The following is a 19649-nucleotide window of genomic DNA, read 5'->3' as shown; positions in this document are numbered from 1 at the left end:
GCAGGGTCCTGGGAGACTGGATATAGTGAATGCAGGGTCCTGGGAGACTGGATATAGTGAATGCAGGGTCTAGAGAGAGCGGATATAGTGAATGCAGGGTCCGAGGAGACCAGATATAGTGAATGCAGGGTCCGGGGAGACCGGATATAGTGAATGCAGGGTCCGGGGAGAGCGGATATAGTGAATGCAGGGTCCGGGGAGACCAGATATAGTGAATGCAGGGTCCGGGGAGAGTGGATATAGTGAATGTGGGGTCCGGAGAGACGAGATATAATGAATGCTCTATCCAGAATGCAAAATAATAAAAAGTTTTGCCTTTACTTCTACTTCAAAATCAGGTAATAATGTGGTTTCAGTTCAGTAGAAGGAATTTTAAGCGATTTGTTTTGTAGCTACAAAACAGTAAATTTTCGCCAGAGAGGATCCTCCACATTCTGTGTATATCAATCGTGTTTGCTTTACAAATGTTGATTTTGCAGAGAGCACTGTGTACACACACTACCAGAGGACATGAAAGGAAATGTCGGAGCACCTAGATTACTGGATAGAAATCCGGCTGTATTGGCCACACAGACCTGAACTGATAATTTTTGGGGGGTCAAGGACAACCTGGGCTCAGAGGAAGTGCATTTAATGATGCTGGCTATCTGAATGAGGACATCTAGAGGCAGAGAAAAATCACTGCAGGGTAGACTCTGGATTGAAAGCTGGTTTTCTTATTTTATTGTTTAATTAGTTATTTTTATCTTTTTGTCTTGCTAATTTTGGTTGGAGTTCTGCCTAGTAGTCATTCCAGTCCCGGTAACAAGGTTTTTAAAGGAGAGGAAAGTGACCGGAAAACATTTTTGAGACTTCTTGTCCTATCGTCACCAGTTTACCTGATTTCATGTCCTGGACTCACAAGGACAGGAAGTGAAGGGAAATCTACCTAATGGGGCCAACAACTGCAATATATATACAGAGGTGCATCTCAATAAATTAGAATATCATCAAAAAGTTAATTTATTTACAGTAATTCAGTTCAAACAGTGAAACTCCTATGTTCTATAGATTCATTACACACAGAGTGATATATTTCTTTTATTTTTGATGATTATGGCTTAGAGCTAGTGAAAACCCCAAATTCAGTATCTGAGAAAATTTGAATATTACAAAAGACCAATAAAAAAAAGGATTTTTTAATACAGAAATGTTGGCTTACGGAAAATTCTGTCCATGTCCAGTATAGTATGCACTCAATACTTGGTCGGGGCCGTTCTGCATGAATTACTTCATCAATGCGACGTGGCATGGAGGTGATCGGCCTGTGGCACTGCTGAGGGGTTATGGAAGCCCAGGTTGCTTTGATAGAGGCCTTCAGCTCCTCCACATTGTTGGGTCTGGTGTCTCTTATCTTCCTTTTGATAATACCCCACAGATTCTCTATGGGGTTTAGGTCAGGCGAGTTTGCTGGCCAGTCAAGCACCATGATACCATGATCATTAACCATTAGCCGCCCGGCCAATGGCCGTTTGGCGGCTTCAAATGCGCTGCTGTATTCCGGGTGCACGCCATTTGGCGTGCTCCCGCACATGCGCAGTTTGTGGCGCAGCAGAGCGGCGCAGCAGTGCGATCTGTCACCGGCCGTGGCCGATGACAGATCCGAGTACCGGCTCCCGTTGCTGGTACCATGTGACCTGCTGTGACCAATCACAGCAGGTCACATGACAGTTGTATACAATGGATGGCTTCATTCATGATGCCATCCATTGTATACTAGTGTCTAGCTGTGAATGGTCACAGCTAATCACATGCACATGTCATGTAATTAGCTGTGACCAAATCACAGCTAAGCACAAAAAAAAAAAAAGCTGAATGAATCGATGTCATTCAGGTAAATGCTTGCTTATAGCAAAGTAATTCTTTGCTATAAGCAAATTGTGTAAAAAAAAAAAAAAAAAAAAAAAAATACTGATCACTTCCCCAAAGTAGTACAATGTTACTATGGTAACATTGTACTACTTTGGTCATAGTAAAATATGAAAAGTAAATCTTAAAAATTTTTTAAAAAATGTAATAAAAAATTAAATATAATAAAAAAAAAAAAATTAAAAATATATATATATATTGTGGGAACTCGCTTCAAAGTGGTAGAGCTTTTAAACGCACACAGCTACTCGCTTTCTTTAAGGGCTTTTTTAGCCCACTTTTATTTAAACGAAAGTTCAAAACAGAAGTTTCCCACACAGGGGTAACCACCATCAAACAAAATTCAATGATTCAGCCTCCTGGCTTACACTCAGCTTGATGTCTGTCTCCTGCAGACTTCTTCAAGAATTATGGCCACTAGCACACAGCTAGTCTCTAGCAGCCCCTTGCTGCTTTTGGCTTCCACCTCTCCTAGGTGAAGCCCACCTGACTCCTAGCTGCCGGGGTGGAGCCCTGCCGACTCCTAGCTGCCGGGGTGGAGCCCAGAACCCTGGTCCTGACTCTCTCTAAAGGCCTGCACACACCTGTGCAATCAGTCTCCTGGCCATTCCCAAAACCTGGTCCCAGGATTGGAGATTTCATCCCTCCCAGATCTCTTTGAAATCTCCAGGCTCCAGATCCCAAAACAGACTTTACAAACAAAGGAGGAAAGTGAAAAGCCACTTTCCTCCGTATCAAACACATACCCTGGAGCCCCTCAACCTGCCTTGTTGAGAATCCAGGGTGACAGATCGCCACACTGTCACAATATTTTTTTCATACTGTCACCAGTCAGTGTCCCTGTTCACCGCCATGCCAGTTATATGATGATGCTGTACTGCACTGGTGACCGTATGTAAAAATAAAAAGTGAAAATAATTTTTTTAATTTTCCGAAAAATTATGACAAAAAAATACAACTTCAAAAAACTCGCCATTCCTGTTATGAAGTACGTCGTACTGTCTACTCTGCAAAAAGGGGTCATTTGGGGGATATCTGTACTGTCCTGACATTTGGGGGATATCTGTACTGTTCTGACATTCTTGGACCTCAAGAAATTAGATTGGCCGTCAGTACTTCAGGATTGATCAATAATCAGATCTATACCATAGTTTGTGAACTCTATAACTTTCCTACAAACTAAATAATACATCCTAATTTGGGTTATTTTCACCAAAGACATGTAGCAGAATACATCTCGGCCTAAATTTATGAAGAACAATTATTTATTTGTAAACTTTTATAACAGAAACAAAGAAAAATGTGTTTTTTTTTCAAAATTTTTGGTCTTTTTTTGTTAATTTAGCAAAAAATAAAAACCCCAGCGGTGATTAAATCCCACCAAAAGAAAGCTCTAGTTGTGTGAAGAAAATGATAAAATTTTAGTTTGGGTACAATGTTGTATGACCGCGCAATTGTCATTCAAAGTGTGAGAGTGCTGAAACGTGAAAAATGGCCTGGGCAGGAAGGTGTAAAATTGCCCGGTATTGAAACGGTTAAACCAGGTATTGGTACTTTTGGCCATGTGGACATGTGCCAAGTCATGCTGGAAGATGAAGTCAGCATCTCCATAATGCTGGTCAGCAGAGGGAAGCATGAAGTCCTCCAAAATTTCTGCCCCTGGTCAGTGATGATTTGGGGAGCTGTGTCTTCTACTGGTGTTGGTCCACTGTGTTTTATGAAGTCCAAAGTCAGGTGGCCTGACTTTGGACTTCATAAAACACAGTGGACCAACACCAGTAGAAGACACGGCTCCCCAAATCATCACTGACCAGGGGCGGACTGACAACTCATGGGGCCCCCGGGCAATAGGGGATCATGGGGCCCCTGTGTCCTCACCCACACTTAAATCACACCCAAAAAAGCCTATGATAGGTACTAGGGGCATCTCATGGGGCTCCCTACTGACCCCAGGCCCTCGGGCAGTGCCCGAGTTCCCAAATGGTCAGTCCGCCCCTGGACTTGATAAAACACAGTGGACCAACACCAGTAGAAGACACAGCTCCCCAAATCATCACTGACTGTGGAAACTTCAGACTGGACCTCATGCAGCTTGGATTCTGTGCCTCTCCACTCTTCCTCCAGACTCTGGGACCTTCATTTCCAAATGAAATGCTAAATTTACTTTCATCCGAAAAGAGAACTTTGAACCACTGAGCAACAGTCCAGTCCTTCTTCTCCTTAGTCCAGGTAAGACGCTTCTGACGTTGTCTCTGGTTCAGGAGCGGCTTGACACCAGGAATGCGACAGTTGTAGCCCACGTCCTGAATACGTCGGTGGGTGGTGGCTCTTGAAGCACTGACACCAGCTGTAGTCCACTCCTTGTGAATCTTCCCCAAATTCATGAATGGCCTTTGCTTCACAATCTTTACAAGGCTGCGGTTATCCCTGTTGCTTGTGCACTTCTTCCTTCCATTCAACTTTCCATTAATATGCTTGGATACAATGTGAACAGCCAGCTTCTTTAGCAATGACCTTTTGTAACTTACCCTCCTTGTGGAGGGTGTCAGTGACAACTTTCAAGTCAGCAGTCTTCCCCATGATTGTGTAACCTAATGAACTAGACTGAGCCCGGGTTCACATATATGCGGTGTGGTACATCGCATGTGATTCGCACAGGAACCGCACCGCATTCCTATACAAATCACATGCGATTTGTGTGCGGTCCGATCAGAGTCGTACATTTTGTATGGCTCTCGTCGCACCGCACCCACATCAAAAACGTGCAGGACCCTTTTTTTGGTCCCCACTAGAATTGGATCGCATGTCACCTATGTGATCTGATTCTGTACATCACACCATGTTTTGTGGACCGATTTCGGGGTGTTGTTAACTTAACATATACACCCGCAGCAGTTCGCATGAATAGGGTGTGATTCTGATGTGGTGCAGGATTCATACAGAAAAAGCTGCGAATTCCGCACTGCATCAGTGTGGACCCGGGCTCAGAGACCATTTACACCCTGTTCACACTGGATGCGATTCACATGCCAAGTCGCACCCTATTGTCCAAAATTAAAGCAGTCATATCAGTGCGGTTCCGACTTGGTCAGATCCACACCGATTTCTAAAGTAGTGCATTATAGCCATTCTTACATCTACTCGGGGGCACCTAGAACAGTGACACATGAAGGCTATAACAGGTATTACACCTTAAAAAACAAACAAACAAGGTGCATAATGTCTGAGATAGATAGATACCGTATTTGCCGGCGTATAAGATGACTTTTTGACCCTTGAAAATCTTCTCAAAAGTCGGGGGTCGTCTTATACGCCGGTACACATGTTAGGGGGGCTGCGGCATTAAGTACAGGGGTTTGCAGGGGCTGATGTCTCTTACCTGGATCCAGTCCCACGACGATCCGGTCCAGGAAGCGCGGCGTCTCCTTCAGTTCGGCCACTGGATGTTCGTGCGGCTGCTCGGCTCCGCCTCCTCACCGGTGATTGGCCGCCAGAACTGTAGCTCAGGAAAGGCACACAGGCGGCCAATCACCGGCGAGGGGGCGGAGCCGAGCGGCCCCGCGAAAATTGAGTGCCGGAGCAGCAGGTAAGTGTTCTGTGTAGAGGTGCTGCTGCAACCACATATGCTGGCTGCAGCAGCACCATACGAGAACAGGGTCAGCAAGTCTCAGTGGGAGGAATAGTGCCCCATCATTGGTGTCACTGATACCAACGATGGGGCACTATTCCTCCCACTGACACCAACGATGGGGCACTATTCCTCCCACTGATACCAATGATGGGGCACTATTCCTCCCACTGATACCAATGATGGGGCACTATTCCTCCCACTGATACCAACGATGGGGCACTATTCCTCCCACTGATACCAATGATGGGGCACTATTCCTCCCACTGATACCAACGATGGGGCACTATTCCTCCCCCCCACTGACACCAACGATGGGGCACTATTCCCCCCCCCACTGACACCAACGATGGGGCACTATTCCACCCCTCACTGACACCAATGATGGGACACCATTCCTCCCACTGACACCAATGATGGGGCACCTATTCCCCCCACTGATACCAATGATGGGGCACTATTCCTCCCACTGATACCAATGATGGGGCACCATTCCTGCCACTGATACCAATGATGGGGCGCTATTCCCCCCACTGATACCAACGATGGGGCACTATTCCTCCCACTGACACCAATGATGGGGCACTATTCCTCCCACTGACACCAATGATGGGGCACTATTCCTCCCACTGACACCAATGATGGGGCACTATTCCTCCCACTGGTGTGCATTGGAAGAGGGGTAGTCTTATACGGCGAGTATAGCCCAAACACTACATTTTAGCAGGAAAAGTAGGGGGGTCGTCTTATACGCCGGCAAATACGGTAAATAGATATCTATGTATGTGTGTGTGTGTGTATATATATATATATAAATGTATATACTGTGTTTGTGTGTGTATGTGTATATCCATACATACATACATATACATACACAGTGTATATATATATATACACACACACACACACACACACACACACGCGTACCTCAGTTTACGAATTTAATGCGTTCTGTGGGACTATTTGAATTGTGAAAAATTTGTAAACCGAAACGCGGTTTCCCATAGGAATGCATTGAAAACCAATTAATCCGTTCCGGAGGTCAGAAAAAAGTTTATAAAAAGTCTTTTATCTGTTCATAACTCTTTATAAAGTGCACGTTAAAGGCATAAATACTGTATAGGGACATGATTAAAAATGAATTCGTAAATGCATTGAAAACCAATTAATCCGTTCCGGAGGTCAGAAATAAGTAAAAAAAAGTCTTATCTGTTCAAAACTCTTTATAAATTGCACGCTAAAGGCATGGGGCCGGCACTATGAACCTCCTAGGCGCAATGCATCCTGGGGAAACCTAATTCGTATTGCGAAAAAAATGAGTAAACCGAGGCATTATTTTCAATGGATTTTATTCGTAAACCGAAAATTACGAGGCGTTCATAAACCGAGATACGCCTGTGATATATATATATATATATACACACACACACACACACACACACACACACATATATATATATATATATATATATATATATATTTTTTTTTTTTTCCCCCTCAAAGACTAGGTGCGGGTACTCGCCCATTCTGAGTCACCCCTTGTCTCCAGCACGATCCCCTGCAGCCAGCAACATTAGGTCCCCCATAGCAAACATAGATCCCACCAGCAACAATAGATCCCCCAGTGGCAGTGTATCCCCCACACAGCAACAATATATACCCTGGCAACAATAGACCCCCTTAGCAACAATAAACCCCTAGCGACAATAGATCCCCCTAGCAACAATAGATTCCACCCCAGCAAGAATAGATTCATCCCATCATTAATAGATCCCCCTAACAACAATATATCCCCAAACGTCTGGAGGAAAAGAAATTCAATCTCCAAACACGGAAAGGTTTCTTCACAGTAAGAGCTGTGAAAATGTGGAATAGATTCCCTCAGGAGTTGGTTGTGGCCAGCTCAGTGGATTGCTGTAGGAAAGTCCTGGATTCTTTCTTGGATACACAGAATATAACTGGATATAACATTTATAGGTAAAGTAGATCCAGGGAATATCCGATTGCCTCTCGGGGGATCAGGAAGGAATTTTTTTCCCTGCAGGAGCAAATTGGATCGTGCTTTGCTGGGTTTTTTGCCTTCCTTTGGATCAACTGTGGGTGTAGGATTATAGCTTTTTTTTTTTTTTGTGGTTGAACTGGATGGACCTTTGTCTTTTTTCAGCCAGACTAACTATGTAACATACAGGAAATAACAATAAACCACCAATGTAACATACAGGAAATCTCCCAGCCGGATCAATAGACCCTCTAGCTGCTAGCAACAATAGACCCCACCCTTAATAGTAGGTCCATGCCAGCAGCAATTGACCCACTAGCAAAATACGATCTTCATCAGCAACAATACGACCCCCCCCCAACTATAATAGATCTTCCCAGCAACAATACCCCCTAGTAACAATGCAGTAGATCTTCCAGCAGCCAGCATCAATAGACCCTCCAGCATCCCTCAATAATAGACTCCTGCCGCAACAGTAGATCACTTAATCAACAATTGACCCCCTAGCAACAAAAGATCCCCCAGTAAAAATAGATCCCCAACCAGCAACAATAGAGCTCTTTAGCGAAAAATGATCCCCCCAGCATCTGGAATCAATAGACCCTCCAGCACACTCCAGTGATGGTGGTGTCGGGAGTGCATTTCCCCATGTTCTTGCTGAAATAAAACCCCCCTGTATATTTGTATACAGTATTTATAAGGGCAGCATTATATTTGGTTGTATACAGTTGATTTTTTTTTTTCATGTGTGAAATGTGAATTTAAATCTGTTCTACATACAATCTTGGTTTTTGCATTTTGCTTCTGGAATTGAACTTGTTGAGGAACATCAAACCTCGCCGACTTTACCAAGGAGCACTATAACTTGACATTGTGTTTTCGCAGACCAGACATATGATTCTAACATTTCCACCAATAGGACAGCTGGAGCTCAGGGAGTGAGGATTTGTCTTTTGCGGCATATGGCAGGAGCTTCATCGCTCACAAATAGAAGGCCAGGAGGAGCGATGTCACAATGCATCATCTGAGAGTACCAAGAATTCATAGCATGGGCCCATGAGGAAGGATTGACTTCCTGACCTCCAGCAGTCCCAAAAATGAGGCAAAAAATATCTTACCTGTGAAAAAAAAATGTAAGATATAGTGGTCCTTAAACCGTTGGTATTTTAGGCACAGGATCTATAACCAGTGTTTATTTTTCCCCCATCAGTCTCTTGAAATAGATGGGATAAGAAGAGGGGGGCTGGGTCCAAAGACCGGAATGTAATGGCAGCTGTGCCTAAGCCAGCTCTAGCCAATGGACCAGCGGAGGAAAGTCCCACGGTCAGGAGTGCCTCTATGGAACAACCCAAGGGGAACGAGGATGAGCAGAAGGCCAACGTAAGTACAGCCCTGGGGGGACTGAGCCCCATTCTCTGCGCAGTGCCTGTCCTGACATCTTTCTTCCTCTACGGTTACACCTATAGATATGGCTGTTGCTTCTGCAGGTGGGCAGCTGGTGGAGAGGGGTGGTGAACATAATATTGGACAGCTGGGTGTTTGGGACGCCTGCTTTGTCCTCAGACTCTGCTTTATCCTCCTTTACCTGTCATGGTCCTTCTCTCACAGTCCAGGAATCGGTCTCTGTCTCTCAACCCTTTATTATCCTCTTCTGCAATTTTCTGTGCTTCAACTAAAGCAACCATATTAATATGATACATAAAAAGTGGAATATTCTCACCATCAATGAACACCTAAAGTACTAGCGATATGCCAGCCCGGAAATGAGAGTTGTTCTACAGAAGATAGTCTCCAAATTGATTGTATATGCATGACTTTGTTACACCGGAAGGCTCATGGGGTCTTTGCACTCAAGTTTTAGGTTGATCTTGGTGGGCTAAGCCAGCCCTTGGGTGCTCCCGCAGTGGGATCTCCCTGCCATTATTTTTGGACTGTCCAAGTGGTATTTTCTGGTGTTCCAGCCCACCATTTTCTGGTCCTCATCCATCTTTGTGTGTTCCAGCCCACCATTTTCTGGTCTTCATCCATCTTTGTGTGTTCCAGCCCACCTCTGTGTGTCCTCATCCATCTTTGTGTGTTCCAGCCTACCATTTTCTGGTCCTCATCCATCTTTGTGTGTTCCAGCCCACCTCTGTGTGTCCTCATCCATCTTTGTGTGCTCCAGACCACCATTTTCTGGTCTTCATCCATCTTTGTGTGTTCCAGCCCACCTCTGTGTGTCCTCATCCATCTTTGTGTGTTCCAGCCCACCTCTGTGTGTCCTCATCCATCTTTGTGTGTTCCAGCCTACCATTTTCTGGTCCTCATCCATCTTTGTGTGTTCCAGCCCACATCTGTGTGTCCTCATCCATCTTTGTGTGTTCCAGCCCACCTCTGTGTGTCCTCATCCATCTTTGTGTGTTCCAGCCCACCATTTTCTGGTCCTCATCCATCTTTGTGTGTTCCAGCCCACCTTGTCTGTCCTCATCCATCTTTGTGTGTTCCAGCCCACCATTTTCTGGTCCTCCTCCATCTTTGTGTGTTCCAACCCACCATTTTCTGGTCCTAATCCATCTTTGTGTGTTCCAGCCCACCATTTTCTGGTCCTCATCCATCTTTGTGTATTCCAGCCCACCTCTGTGTGTCCTCATCCATCTTTGTGTGTTCCAGCCCACCTCTGTGTGTCCTCATCCATCTTTGTGTGTTCCAGCCCACCTCTGTGTGTCCTCATCTTTGTGTGTTCCAGCCCACCATTTTCTGTTCCTGATCCATCTTTGTGTGTTCCAGCCCACCTCTGTGTGTCCTCATCCATCTTTGTATGTTCCAGCCCACCATTTTCTGGTCCTCATCCATCTTTGTGTGTTCCAGCCCACCATTTTCTGGTCCTCATCCATCTTTGTGTGTTCCAGCCCACCATTTTCTGGTCCTCATCCATCTTTGTGTGTTCCAGTCCACCATTTTCTGGTCCTCATTCATCTTTGTGTATTCCAGCCCACCTCTGTGTGTCCTCTTCCATCTTTGTGTGTTCCAGCCCACCTCTGTGTGTCCTCATCCATCTTTGTGTGTTCCAGCCCACCTCTGTATGTCCTTATCCATCTTTGTGTGTTCCAGCCCACCATTTTCTGGTCCTCATCCATCTTTGTGTGTTCCAGCCCACCTCTGTATGTCCTTATCCATCTTTGTGTGTTCCAGCCCACCATTTTCTGGTCCTCATCCATCTTTGTGTGTTCCAGCCCACCTCTGTGTGTCCTAATACATCTTTGTGTGTTCCAGCCCACCATTTTCTGGTCCTCATCCATCTTTGTGTGTTCCAGCCCACCATTTTCTGGTCCTCAACCATTTTTGTGTGTTCGAGCCTACCTCTGTGTGTCCTCATCCATCTTTGTATGTTCCAGCCCACCATTTTCTGGTCCTCATCCATCTTTGTGTGTTCCAGCCCACCATTTTCTTGTCCTCATCCATCTTTGTGTGTTCCAGCCCACCATTTTCTGGTCTTCATCCATCTTTGTGTGTTCCAGCCCACCTCTGTGTGTCCTCATCCATCTTTGTGTGTTCCAGCCTACCTCTGTGGGCCCTCATCCATCTTTGTGTGTTCCAGCCCACCTCTGTGTGTCCTCATCCATCTTTGTATGTTCCAGCCCACCATTTTCTGGTCCTCATCCATCTTTGTGTGTTCCAGCCCACCATTTTCTGGTCCTCATCCATCTTTGTGTGTTCCAGCCCACCATTTTCTGGTCCTCATCCATCTTTGTGTGTTCCAGTCCACCATTTTCTGGTCCTCATTCATCTTTGTGTATTCCAGCCCACCTCTGTGTGTCCTCTTCCATCTTTGTGTGTTCCAGCCCACCTCTGTGTGTCCTCATCCATCTTTGTGTGTTCCAGCCCACCTCTGTATGTCCTTATCCATCTTTGTGTGTTCCAGCCCACCATTTTCTGGTCCTCATCCATCTTTGTGTGTTCCAGCCCACCTCTGTATGTCCTTATCCATCTTTGTGTGTTCCAGCCCACCATTTTCTGGTCCTCATCCATCTTTGTGTGTTCCAGCCCACCTCTGTGTGTCCTAATACATCTTTGTGTGTTCCAGCCCACCATTTTCTGGTCCTCATCCATCTTTGTGTGTTCCAGCCCACCATTTTCTGGTCCTCAACCATTTTTGTGTGTTCGAGCCTACCTCTGTGTGTCCTCATCCATCTTTGTATGTTCCAGCCCACCATTTTCTGGTCCTCATCCATCTTTGTGTGTTCCAGCCCACCATTTTCTTGTCCTCATCCATCTTTGTGTGTTCCAGCCCACCATTTTCTGGTCTTCATCCATCTTTGTGTGTTCCAGCCCACCTCTGTGTGTCCTCATCCATCTTTGTGTGTTCCAGCCTACCTCTGTGGGCCCTCATCCATCTTTGTGTGTTCCAGCCCACCTCTGTGTGTCCTCATCCATCTTTGTATGTTCCAGCCCACCATTTTCTGGTCCTCATCCATCTTTGTGTGTTCCAGCCCACCATTTTCTGGTCCTCATCCATCTTTGTGTGTTCCAGCCCACCATTTTCTGGTCCTCATCCATCTTTGTGTGTTCCAGCCCACCTCTGTGTGTCCTCATCCATCTTTGTGTGTTCCAGCCCACCTCTTTGGGCCCTCATCCATCTTTGTGTGTTCCAGCCCACCTCTGTGTGTCCTCCTCTATCTTTGTGTGTTCCAGCCCACCATTTTCTGGTCCTCATCCATCTTTGTGTGTTCCAGCCCACCTCTGTGTGTTCTCATCCATCTTTGTGTGTTCCAGTTCTCATTGTCATTTTGTGCTATCTACAGTGGCAAAGTGGTTAGCACTTCCGCCTAGCAGCACTAGGGTCATCGGTTTGAACCCCGATCATGGCACTACCTGCCTGGAGTTTGCATGTTTTCCCTCTGCCTGCATGGGTTTCCTCTGGTTTCCTTCCACACTCCACAGACATGCTGGTTGGTTAACTGGCTCTTGTCCAGGGCTGGATCTAGTTGGGGTGCAGTAAAAAAATGTCAGGGAGGCAGAGGATGAGCGGTCAACAGGGGAGCGTACAAGGGTCAGTATGGTAGTGAACAGGGGGTCAGCAGGCAAGGGGACGTATAATATGGTCCTAAAGGAAAACGTAGCCTTTAAACAGTATAAACAAAATATAACCTTGACAATATTAACAATACTCATAACAAGTACTCTGCTGGGCTTTACAATTAAAAAGTGAACACAGCATGACCAAATGTGAGCTAGTCTAGGGTTATGAAAGACGTGGAGCCCCCTGAGACAGAACAGGAAACTTCTACAGCTGGTCAGTAGAGGGTCTTAAAGGGGGGTTGAACAGAATCTGTGCCTGCTGTATACATTACACACCTTGTACCCACAAAATGGCCAATGCCTTATGAGCCTACCTTGAAGAACTTCATTAAAACCAGCAGCTGTTGAGACAATGAACACCTTCATCAGGCCAATGTACAGCATAATATATAGAGTACAGCAGTCAGGATGAGTACCACATTCACATCAAGGTCCTCCATTACATTAATGTCCCCCAGCATTCTCCCTATAGATCAGAGTCCCCCCTTACATCTGTGTCCTCAAAGTCCCACTTTACATCAGTGTCCCCTGAATTCCACCACCTTACATCAGAGCCTGCAGAGTCCCCCCTTACAGCAGAGTCCCCCCTTACAGCAGAGTCCCACCTTACCAGAATCCAGTGCAGTGCCCTCTTACATCAGAATCCAGAGGCATGTCCCCTTACATCAGAGTCGAGAAGAGTGCCCCCTTACATCAGAATCCAGCAAAGTGCCCCCTTACATCAGAATCCAGCAAAGTGCCCCCTTACATCAGAATCCAGTGCAGTGCCCCCTTACATCAGAATCCAGTGCAGTGCCCCCTTACATCAGAATCCAGAGGCATGCCCCCTTACATCAGAATCCAGCAAAGTGCGCCCTTACATTAGAATCCAGCAAAGTTCCCCCTTACATCAGAATTCAGCCCCCTACATCAGAGCGTGGCAGAGTGCCCCTTTACATCAGAGCGTCCCCTAACATCAGAGCATGGCAGAGTGCCCCCTTACAGCAGAGTCCCACCTTACACCAGAATCCAGTGGAGCGCCCCCTTACATCAGAATCCAGAGGCATGCCCCCTTGCATCAGAGTAGAGAAGAGTGCCCCCTTACATCAGAATCTAGCAGAGTGCCCCCTTACATCAGAATTCAGCAGAGTGCCCCCTTACATCAGAGCCTGGAAGAGTGCCCCCTTACATCAGAGCCTGGCAGAGTGCCCCCTTACATCAGAGCCTGGCAGAGTGCCCCCTTACATCAGAGCCTGGCAGAGTGCCCCCTTACATCAGAGCCTGGCAGAGTGCCCCCTTACATCAGAGCCTGGCAGAGTGCCCCCGTACATCAGAACCTGGCAGAGTGCCCCTTTACATCACAGTGTGGCAGAATGCCCCCTTACATCAGAATCCAGCAGAGTGCCCCCTTACATCAGAGTGTGGCAGCATGCCCCTTTACATCAGAGGCCGGCAGCATGCCCCCTCACATCAGAATCCAGCAGAGTGCCCCATTACATCACAATCTGCCAGAGTGCCCTCTTACATCAGAGTTCAGTTGTCCCTAAGTCCTAACCAGACTTGAAATCAACTGGGCAAGTTTGTGAAGCCGGAAGAACGGGGGGAACAGATGGGGAGAGTTAAGTGAAATGCTCTCTCACCCCTCACTACACCAAATTCACTATATGGACCACCTATGTATTTATAAAGTTCTAATTACTTGTCCACTATTCTATAAAACAGGGGTCTCCAAACTTTCTAAACACAGGGTCAGTTTGGTGTCATTGAGAGGAATAGTGTCTCATTATTGGTGTCAATGAGAGGAATAGTGCCCCATCATTGGTGCCAGTGAGAGGAATAATGCACCATCGTTGGTGTTTGTGAAAGGATTAATGCCCCATCACTAGTGTCAGTGGAAGAAATAGTGCCCCATCATTGATGATAGTGGGAGGAATAGTGCTCCATCATTGGTGTCAGTGGGAGGAATAGTGCCCCATCATTGGTATCAGTGGGAGGAATAGTGCCCCATTATTGGTGTCAGTAAGAGGCATAGTGCCCCATCATTGGTGTCAGTGAGAAGAATAGTGCTCCATCAATGGTGTCATTGAGAGGAATAGTGCCCCATCATTGGTGTTTGTAAAAGGATTGGTGCCCCATCACTGGTGTCAGGGGAAGGAATAGTGCCCCATCATTGATGATAGTGGGAGGAATAGTGCCCCATCATTGGTGCCAGTGGGAGCAATAGTGCCCCCTCATTGGTGGCAATGGAAAGAATAGTGCCCCATCATTGGTGTCAGAGGGAATAGTGCCCCATCATTGGTATCAGTGGGAGTGATAAAATGTTTACTGATAGGAATGTTATAGAAAAATAGGAAAAAGTGGAAGTGGGTCCTTAGACTGAAAGCCCGGCCAGGCCCAGGGACGGACTGGCAACTCATGGGGCCCCCGGACAGTAGGGGATCATGGGGCCCCTTTGTCCTCGCCCATACTCAAACCACACCCAAAACAACCTATGAAAGATACCAGGGGCATCTCCTGGGGCCCCCTACTGACCCTGTGCCCAGGGTCAGTAGGGGGCCCCATGAAATGCCCCTGGAACCTTTCATTGGCTTTTTCATAGGCTTTTTTGGGTGTGGGTGAGGACATGGGGGCCCTATAATCCCCTATTTCCCGGGTCCCCATGAGTTGTCAGTCCGCCCCTGGTGCTAACAATGTCCTTTTAATGTGTTCCCTAGATACTACATAATAAAGACAAACCTACAGCCTTTTAAAACCTTTATAACACGGAGGAACCCTTGGAAAAAATGTTGGGTCCCTGCTAATAATGACTGTATCTACAGCTCCGGGTACATTGGCGTGAACAATAATTTGAGATATAAGAATAAATAAAATATTAAGGAATGTGGTGTGCTTCGCCTACTTATCGTACCTAAAATCCCAGGGCTGCTTTAGACAACTTATTTTTTTTCAGTAATGATGAAATGAAAATTGCGTTTTCTCAAGAAAAAATGTCCCTCTACATTAGTGTTCAGTGAAATGCTCCTTTTTTTATTGGTGATCAGTGGAGTAGGGCCCTTAGATCTGTCCATCCAGTTCAACTAATAATAAGGGAAAAAAAAAACAATTTACACAGTCCTATATACACAATCCTACACCCACAGCTGATCCAGAGGAAGGCAAAAAAGCCAAGCATGACCCAATTTGCTCCAGCAGGGGAAAAATTCCTTCCTGATCCCCCAAGAGGCAATTGGATATTCCCTGGATCAACTTTAGCTAGAAATGTTAGTATCCAGTTATATTATGTGAATCTAGGAAAGAATCCAGGACTTTTTTTTAAAACAATCTACTGAATTGGCTAGAACCAGCTCTTGAGGGAGTCTATTCCACATTTTCACAGCTCTCATTGTTAAGAAGCCTTTCCATATTTGAAGATTAAATCTCTTTTCCTCCAGACATAAAGAGTGCCCCCTTGTCCTTGTAGTCAGTGGGAAAAGGGTCACCATACTTTGGTGGTCATTGGCATGAGGGGCACCTTACATTGGTAGTCATTGGAAGATGGACCATCATACATTTGTGGTCATTGACAGAAGGGCCCCTTACTTTAGTGCTCAATGAGGTACCCCCTTACATTAATGGTCAGTGGAGTAGGGTCCCTTAGATCTGTGGTCAATAGGAGAAAGACCACCATACTTTGGGAGTCATTGGCATATGGGCCCTCTCTTATTGATTGTCATCGGAAGACGGACCACCATACATTTGTGGTCATTGGCAGAAGAGCTCTTTACTTTGGTGGTCAGTGAGGTACCCCCTTACATTAATAGTCAGTGGAGTAGGGCTCCTTAGATCTGTGGTCAGTGGGAGAAAGACCACCATGCGTTGGGGGTCATTGGCATATGGACCCCCTTACACTGGTGATCAGTAGAAGATGGATCACTATACATTTGTGGTCATTGGCAGAATGGCCCCTTACTTTGGTGGTCAGTGAAGTGTCCCCTTACATTAGCAGTTAATGGAGAAGAGACTCCTTAGATTGGTGGTTATAGAAGAAGGACCATCTTAAATTGATGCTCATTGGCAGAATGGCCTCTTAGATCTGTGGACAATGCGAGAAGGACCACCATACATTGGTAGTCATTGGCAGAAGGGTCCTCCTACCTTGGTATAAGATAAAGTTCCTCTTTACATTATTAGTCAGTAGAACAGAGACCCCCTTAGATTGGTAGTCAGTGGGAGAACGACTATCTTCTGTCTTGGTGTTCATTGGCAGAATGGCCCCTTGATGCTGGTGGTCATTGGAAGAAGGTTCACATTAAACTGGTGGTCAGTGGGAAGGAAGCTCATTAGATGTATGGTCCTTAGAATAGCAGGAATACTGCCCCGCCAGGGGGGTACATCTGATGTGATGGGAGAACATCTGATGTTATTGAGGATCTCTGATGTGATGGGTGATCTCTAATGTGATGAGAGGAGCTCTGGTGTGATGGGGGATCTCTGATGTGATGGGGAGACCTCCAATGTAATGAGAGGACCTGTGATATGATAGCGGATCTTTGATGTGATGAGGTACCTCTGATGTGATGGGGTAACCTCTGATGTGATGGGGGATCTCTGATGTGATGGGATGACCTCTGATGTGATGAGATGATCTCTGATGTGATTGGGGATCTCTGAGGTGATGAGAGGATCTCTGATGTGAAGGGGTGACCTCTGATGTGAAGGGGTGACCTATGATGTGAAGGGGTGACCTCTGATGTGATGGGGGGACCTCTGATGTGAAAGAAAGACCTGTGATGGGATGAGAGGACCTCTGTTGTGATGGGGGTACCTCTGATATGATTGTAGGATTTCTGATGTGATGAGAGGACCTCTGATGTGATGGGGGAACCTTTGATTTAATGAGAGGACCTCTGATGTGATAGGGGGAATTTAATGTGAAAGGGTGGCCTCTGACATGATGGGAAGACCTCTGACATGATGGGAAGACCTCTGATGTGATGGGAAGACCTCTGATGTGATGGGGGGACCTCTGTTGTGATGGGGGGACCTCTGTTGTGATGGGAGGACCTCTGATGTGATGGGAGGACCTCTGATGTATAGAGAGGACCTCCGATGTGATGTAAGACCTCTAATGTGATGAGTGAATTTCTGATGTGATGAGGACCTCTGATGTGAAGGGGTGACTTCTAATGTGATGGGGGACCTCTGATGTGATGAGAGGACCTCTGATGTGAAAGGGGGGCCTCTGATGTAATGGTTAGACCACTGATGTGATGGGGAGACCTCTGATGCTTCTAATGTGAAGTTAATTTCATCAAGGTGGTTGTGTGTATTGTCCCAGGCTCAGGTTTCCCATAAATAAGTATCATGTACATTGTAGACTGGGGTGCCTCGAGATTTTGCATACTTTTAAGAATGTGACAACTGAAAAATGTTTGAGAAACACTGCTCTAGAGATTGGGCTTAGGTCCAAAATATCAAATCGGATGGATTTAAAGTAACATTCCTAAGTTATAGTTCTTTTACCTGGCAGCAGACATCCTCTATAGTCAGCCACATCCTATAAAAAGTGCTGTGTGGAAGGAGCTGTGACTCAGATGAAGCCATATATTATTTAATATGTCATGTAATACTCTGAGAACCTGCCACGTCCCGTCACATGGCCGCTTTGTATTCCTTCCTATAATGTAACAGATCCACGTAAGCATTTGTTCTGCTCCAAAGAACGCAAATAAAACCCCAGAGCTGGTCTTCTCAGTGTAATTACTGTGTTTTACAGTCTGTTTTAATGCTCAGCCTCTCATGGCCTTCCCAAGGAGCACATGTAATCATACAGGTACTCCCAATGTACAAAACGAATGCAACCAATCAGAATATGTCTTTTAATGAACACAGGTAAAATCTGATTGGTTATTATGGTTCACCAACTTAAAGTGTAAGTTCATCTTCAGCAAGAGGTTCTGAAAACCCCCCTATGCAATTCCAAATCTTCGTACCTACCAGTGCTCCTCCTTTTTCAGATGGTATGATCACTAATGTGAAGGGGTGACCTCTGACTAGATAGAGACCGCTGATGTAAAGGGAGCTTCTGATGTGATGGAAGGACCTCTGATGTGATGGGAGGACCACTGATGTGATGGGGGTGACCTTTGACGTGATGGGAGAACCTTTGATTTGATAGAAGGACCACTAATGAGAAGGGGTGACCTCTGATGTGTTCCCAACATTCAGAAGGAGATGAAAGTCCACTTCCTCCAGACCTTTGCCATCGTCCGACCTCTGCTGGGCTGCTGTAGGTAGGGTTCTGATTTGAAGAGGGGACTGTATAATTGGGGGGTTCTGTGCAAAGGGGACTCCGTGATTGGGGGGCCCATGATGAGGGGACTGTGTGACTGGAGGCTGTATGATAGGGGGACTATGTGATTGGGGGGCTTTGTGATAGGGGACTATGTGATTGTGGAGCTCTGTGATGGGGAGACTACGTGATTTAATTGGGAGGCTCTGTGATGGGGGGGTCTGTGTAATTGGGGAGCTCTGTGATAAGGGGACTGTGTGATTGGGGGGCTTTGTGATGGGGGACTATGTGATTGTGGAGCTCTGTGATGGCGAGACTACGTGATTAAATTGGGAGGCTCTGTGATGGGGGGGTCTGTGTAATTGGGGAGCTCTGTGATAGGGGGACTATGTGATTGGGGGGCTTTGTGATGGGGGACTATGTGATTGTGGAGCTCTGTGATGGGGAGACTACGTGATTTAATTGGGAGGCTCTGTGATGGGGGGGTCTGTGTGATTGGGGAGCTCTGTGATAGGGGGACTATGTGATTGGGGGGCTTTGTGATGGGGGACTATGTGATTGTGGAGCTCTGTGATGGGGAGACTACGTGATTTAATTGGGAGGCTCTGTGATGGAGGGGTCTGTGTGATTGGGGAGCTCTGTGATAGGGGGACTATGTGATTGGGGGGCTTTGTGATGGGGGACTATGTGATTGTGGAGCTCTGTGATGGGGAGACTACGTGATTTAATTGGGAGGCTCTGTGATGGGGGGGTCTGTGTGATTGGGGAGCTCTGTGATAGGGGGACTATGTGATTGGGGGGCTTTG

General features: G+C 46.3%; 1 protein-coding gene across 1 annotated transcript in view; it reads left to right on the top strand.

Moving 5' to 3' along the window:
* Positions 1 to 8765: 8765 nt before the first annotated feature.
* The window catches only part of LOC149444266 (protein Aster-C-like), a gene marked incomplete at its 3' end in the record, with an annotated part of 104553 nt that continues 93669 nt past the window's right edge, over positions 8766 to 19649 (top strand). The window contains exon 1 of the mRNA XM_089654718.1: positions 8766 to 8915. Within this exon, the coding sequence (XP_089510844.1) occupies positions 8802 to 8915 (114 nt within the window). The remainder of the gene's footprint in view (positions 8916 to 19649) is intronic.

This window comes from Staurois parvus, unplaced genomic scaffold (genome assembly GCF_062004578.1).
Source record: "Staurois parvus isolate SC_StPar_1 unplaced genomic scaffold, SC_StPar_1.0 ptg000794l, whole genome shotgun sequence".
NCBI lineage: Eukaryota > Metazoa > Chordata > Amphibia > Anura > Ranidae > Staurois > Staurois parvus.
This window is presented reverse-complemented; position numbering and strand designations above follow the sequence as displayed.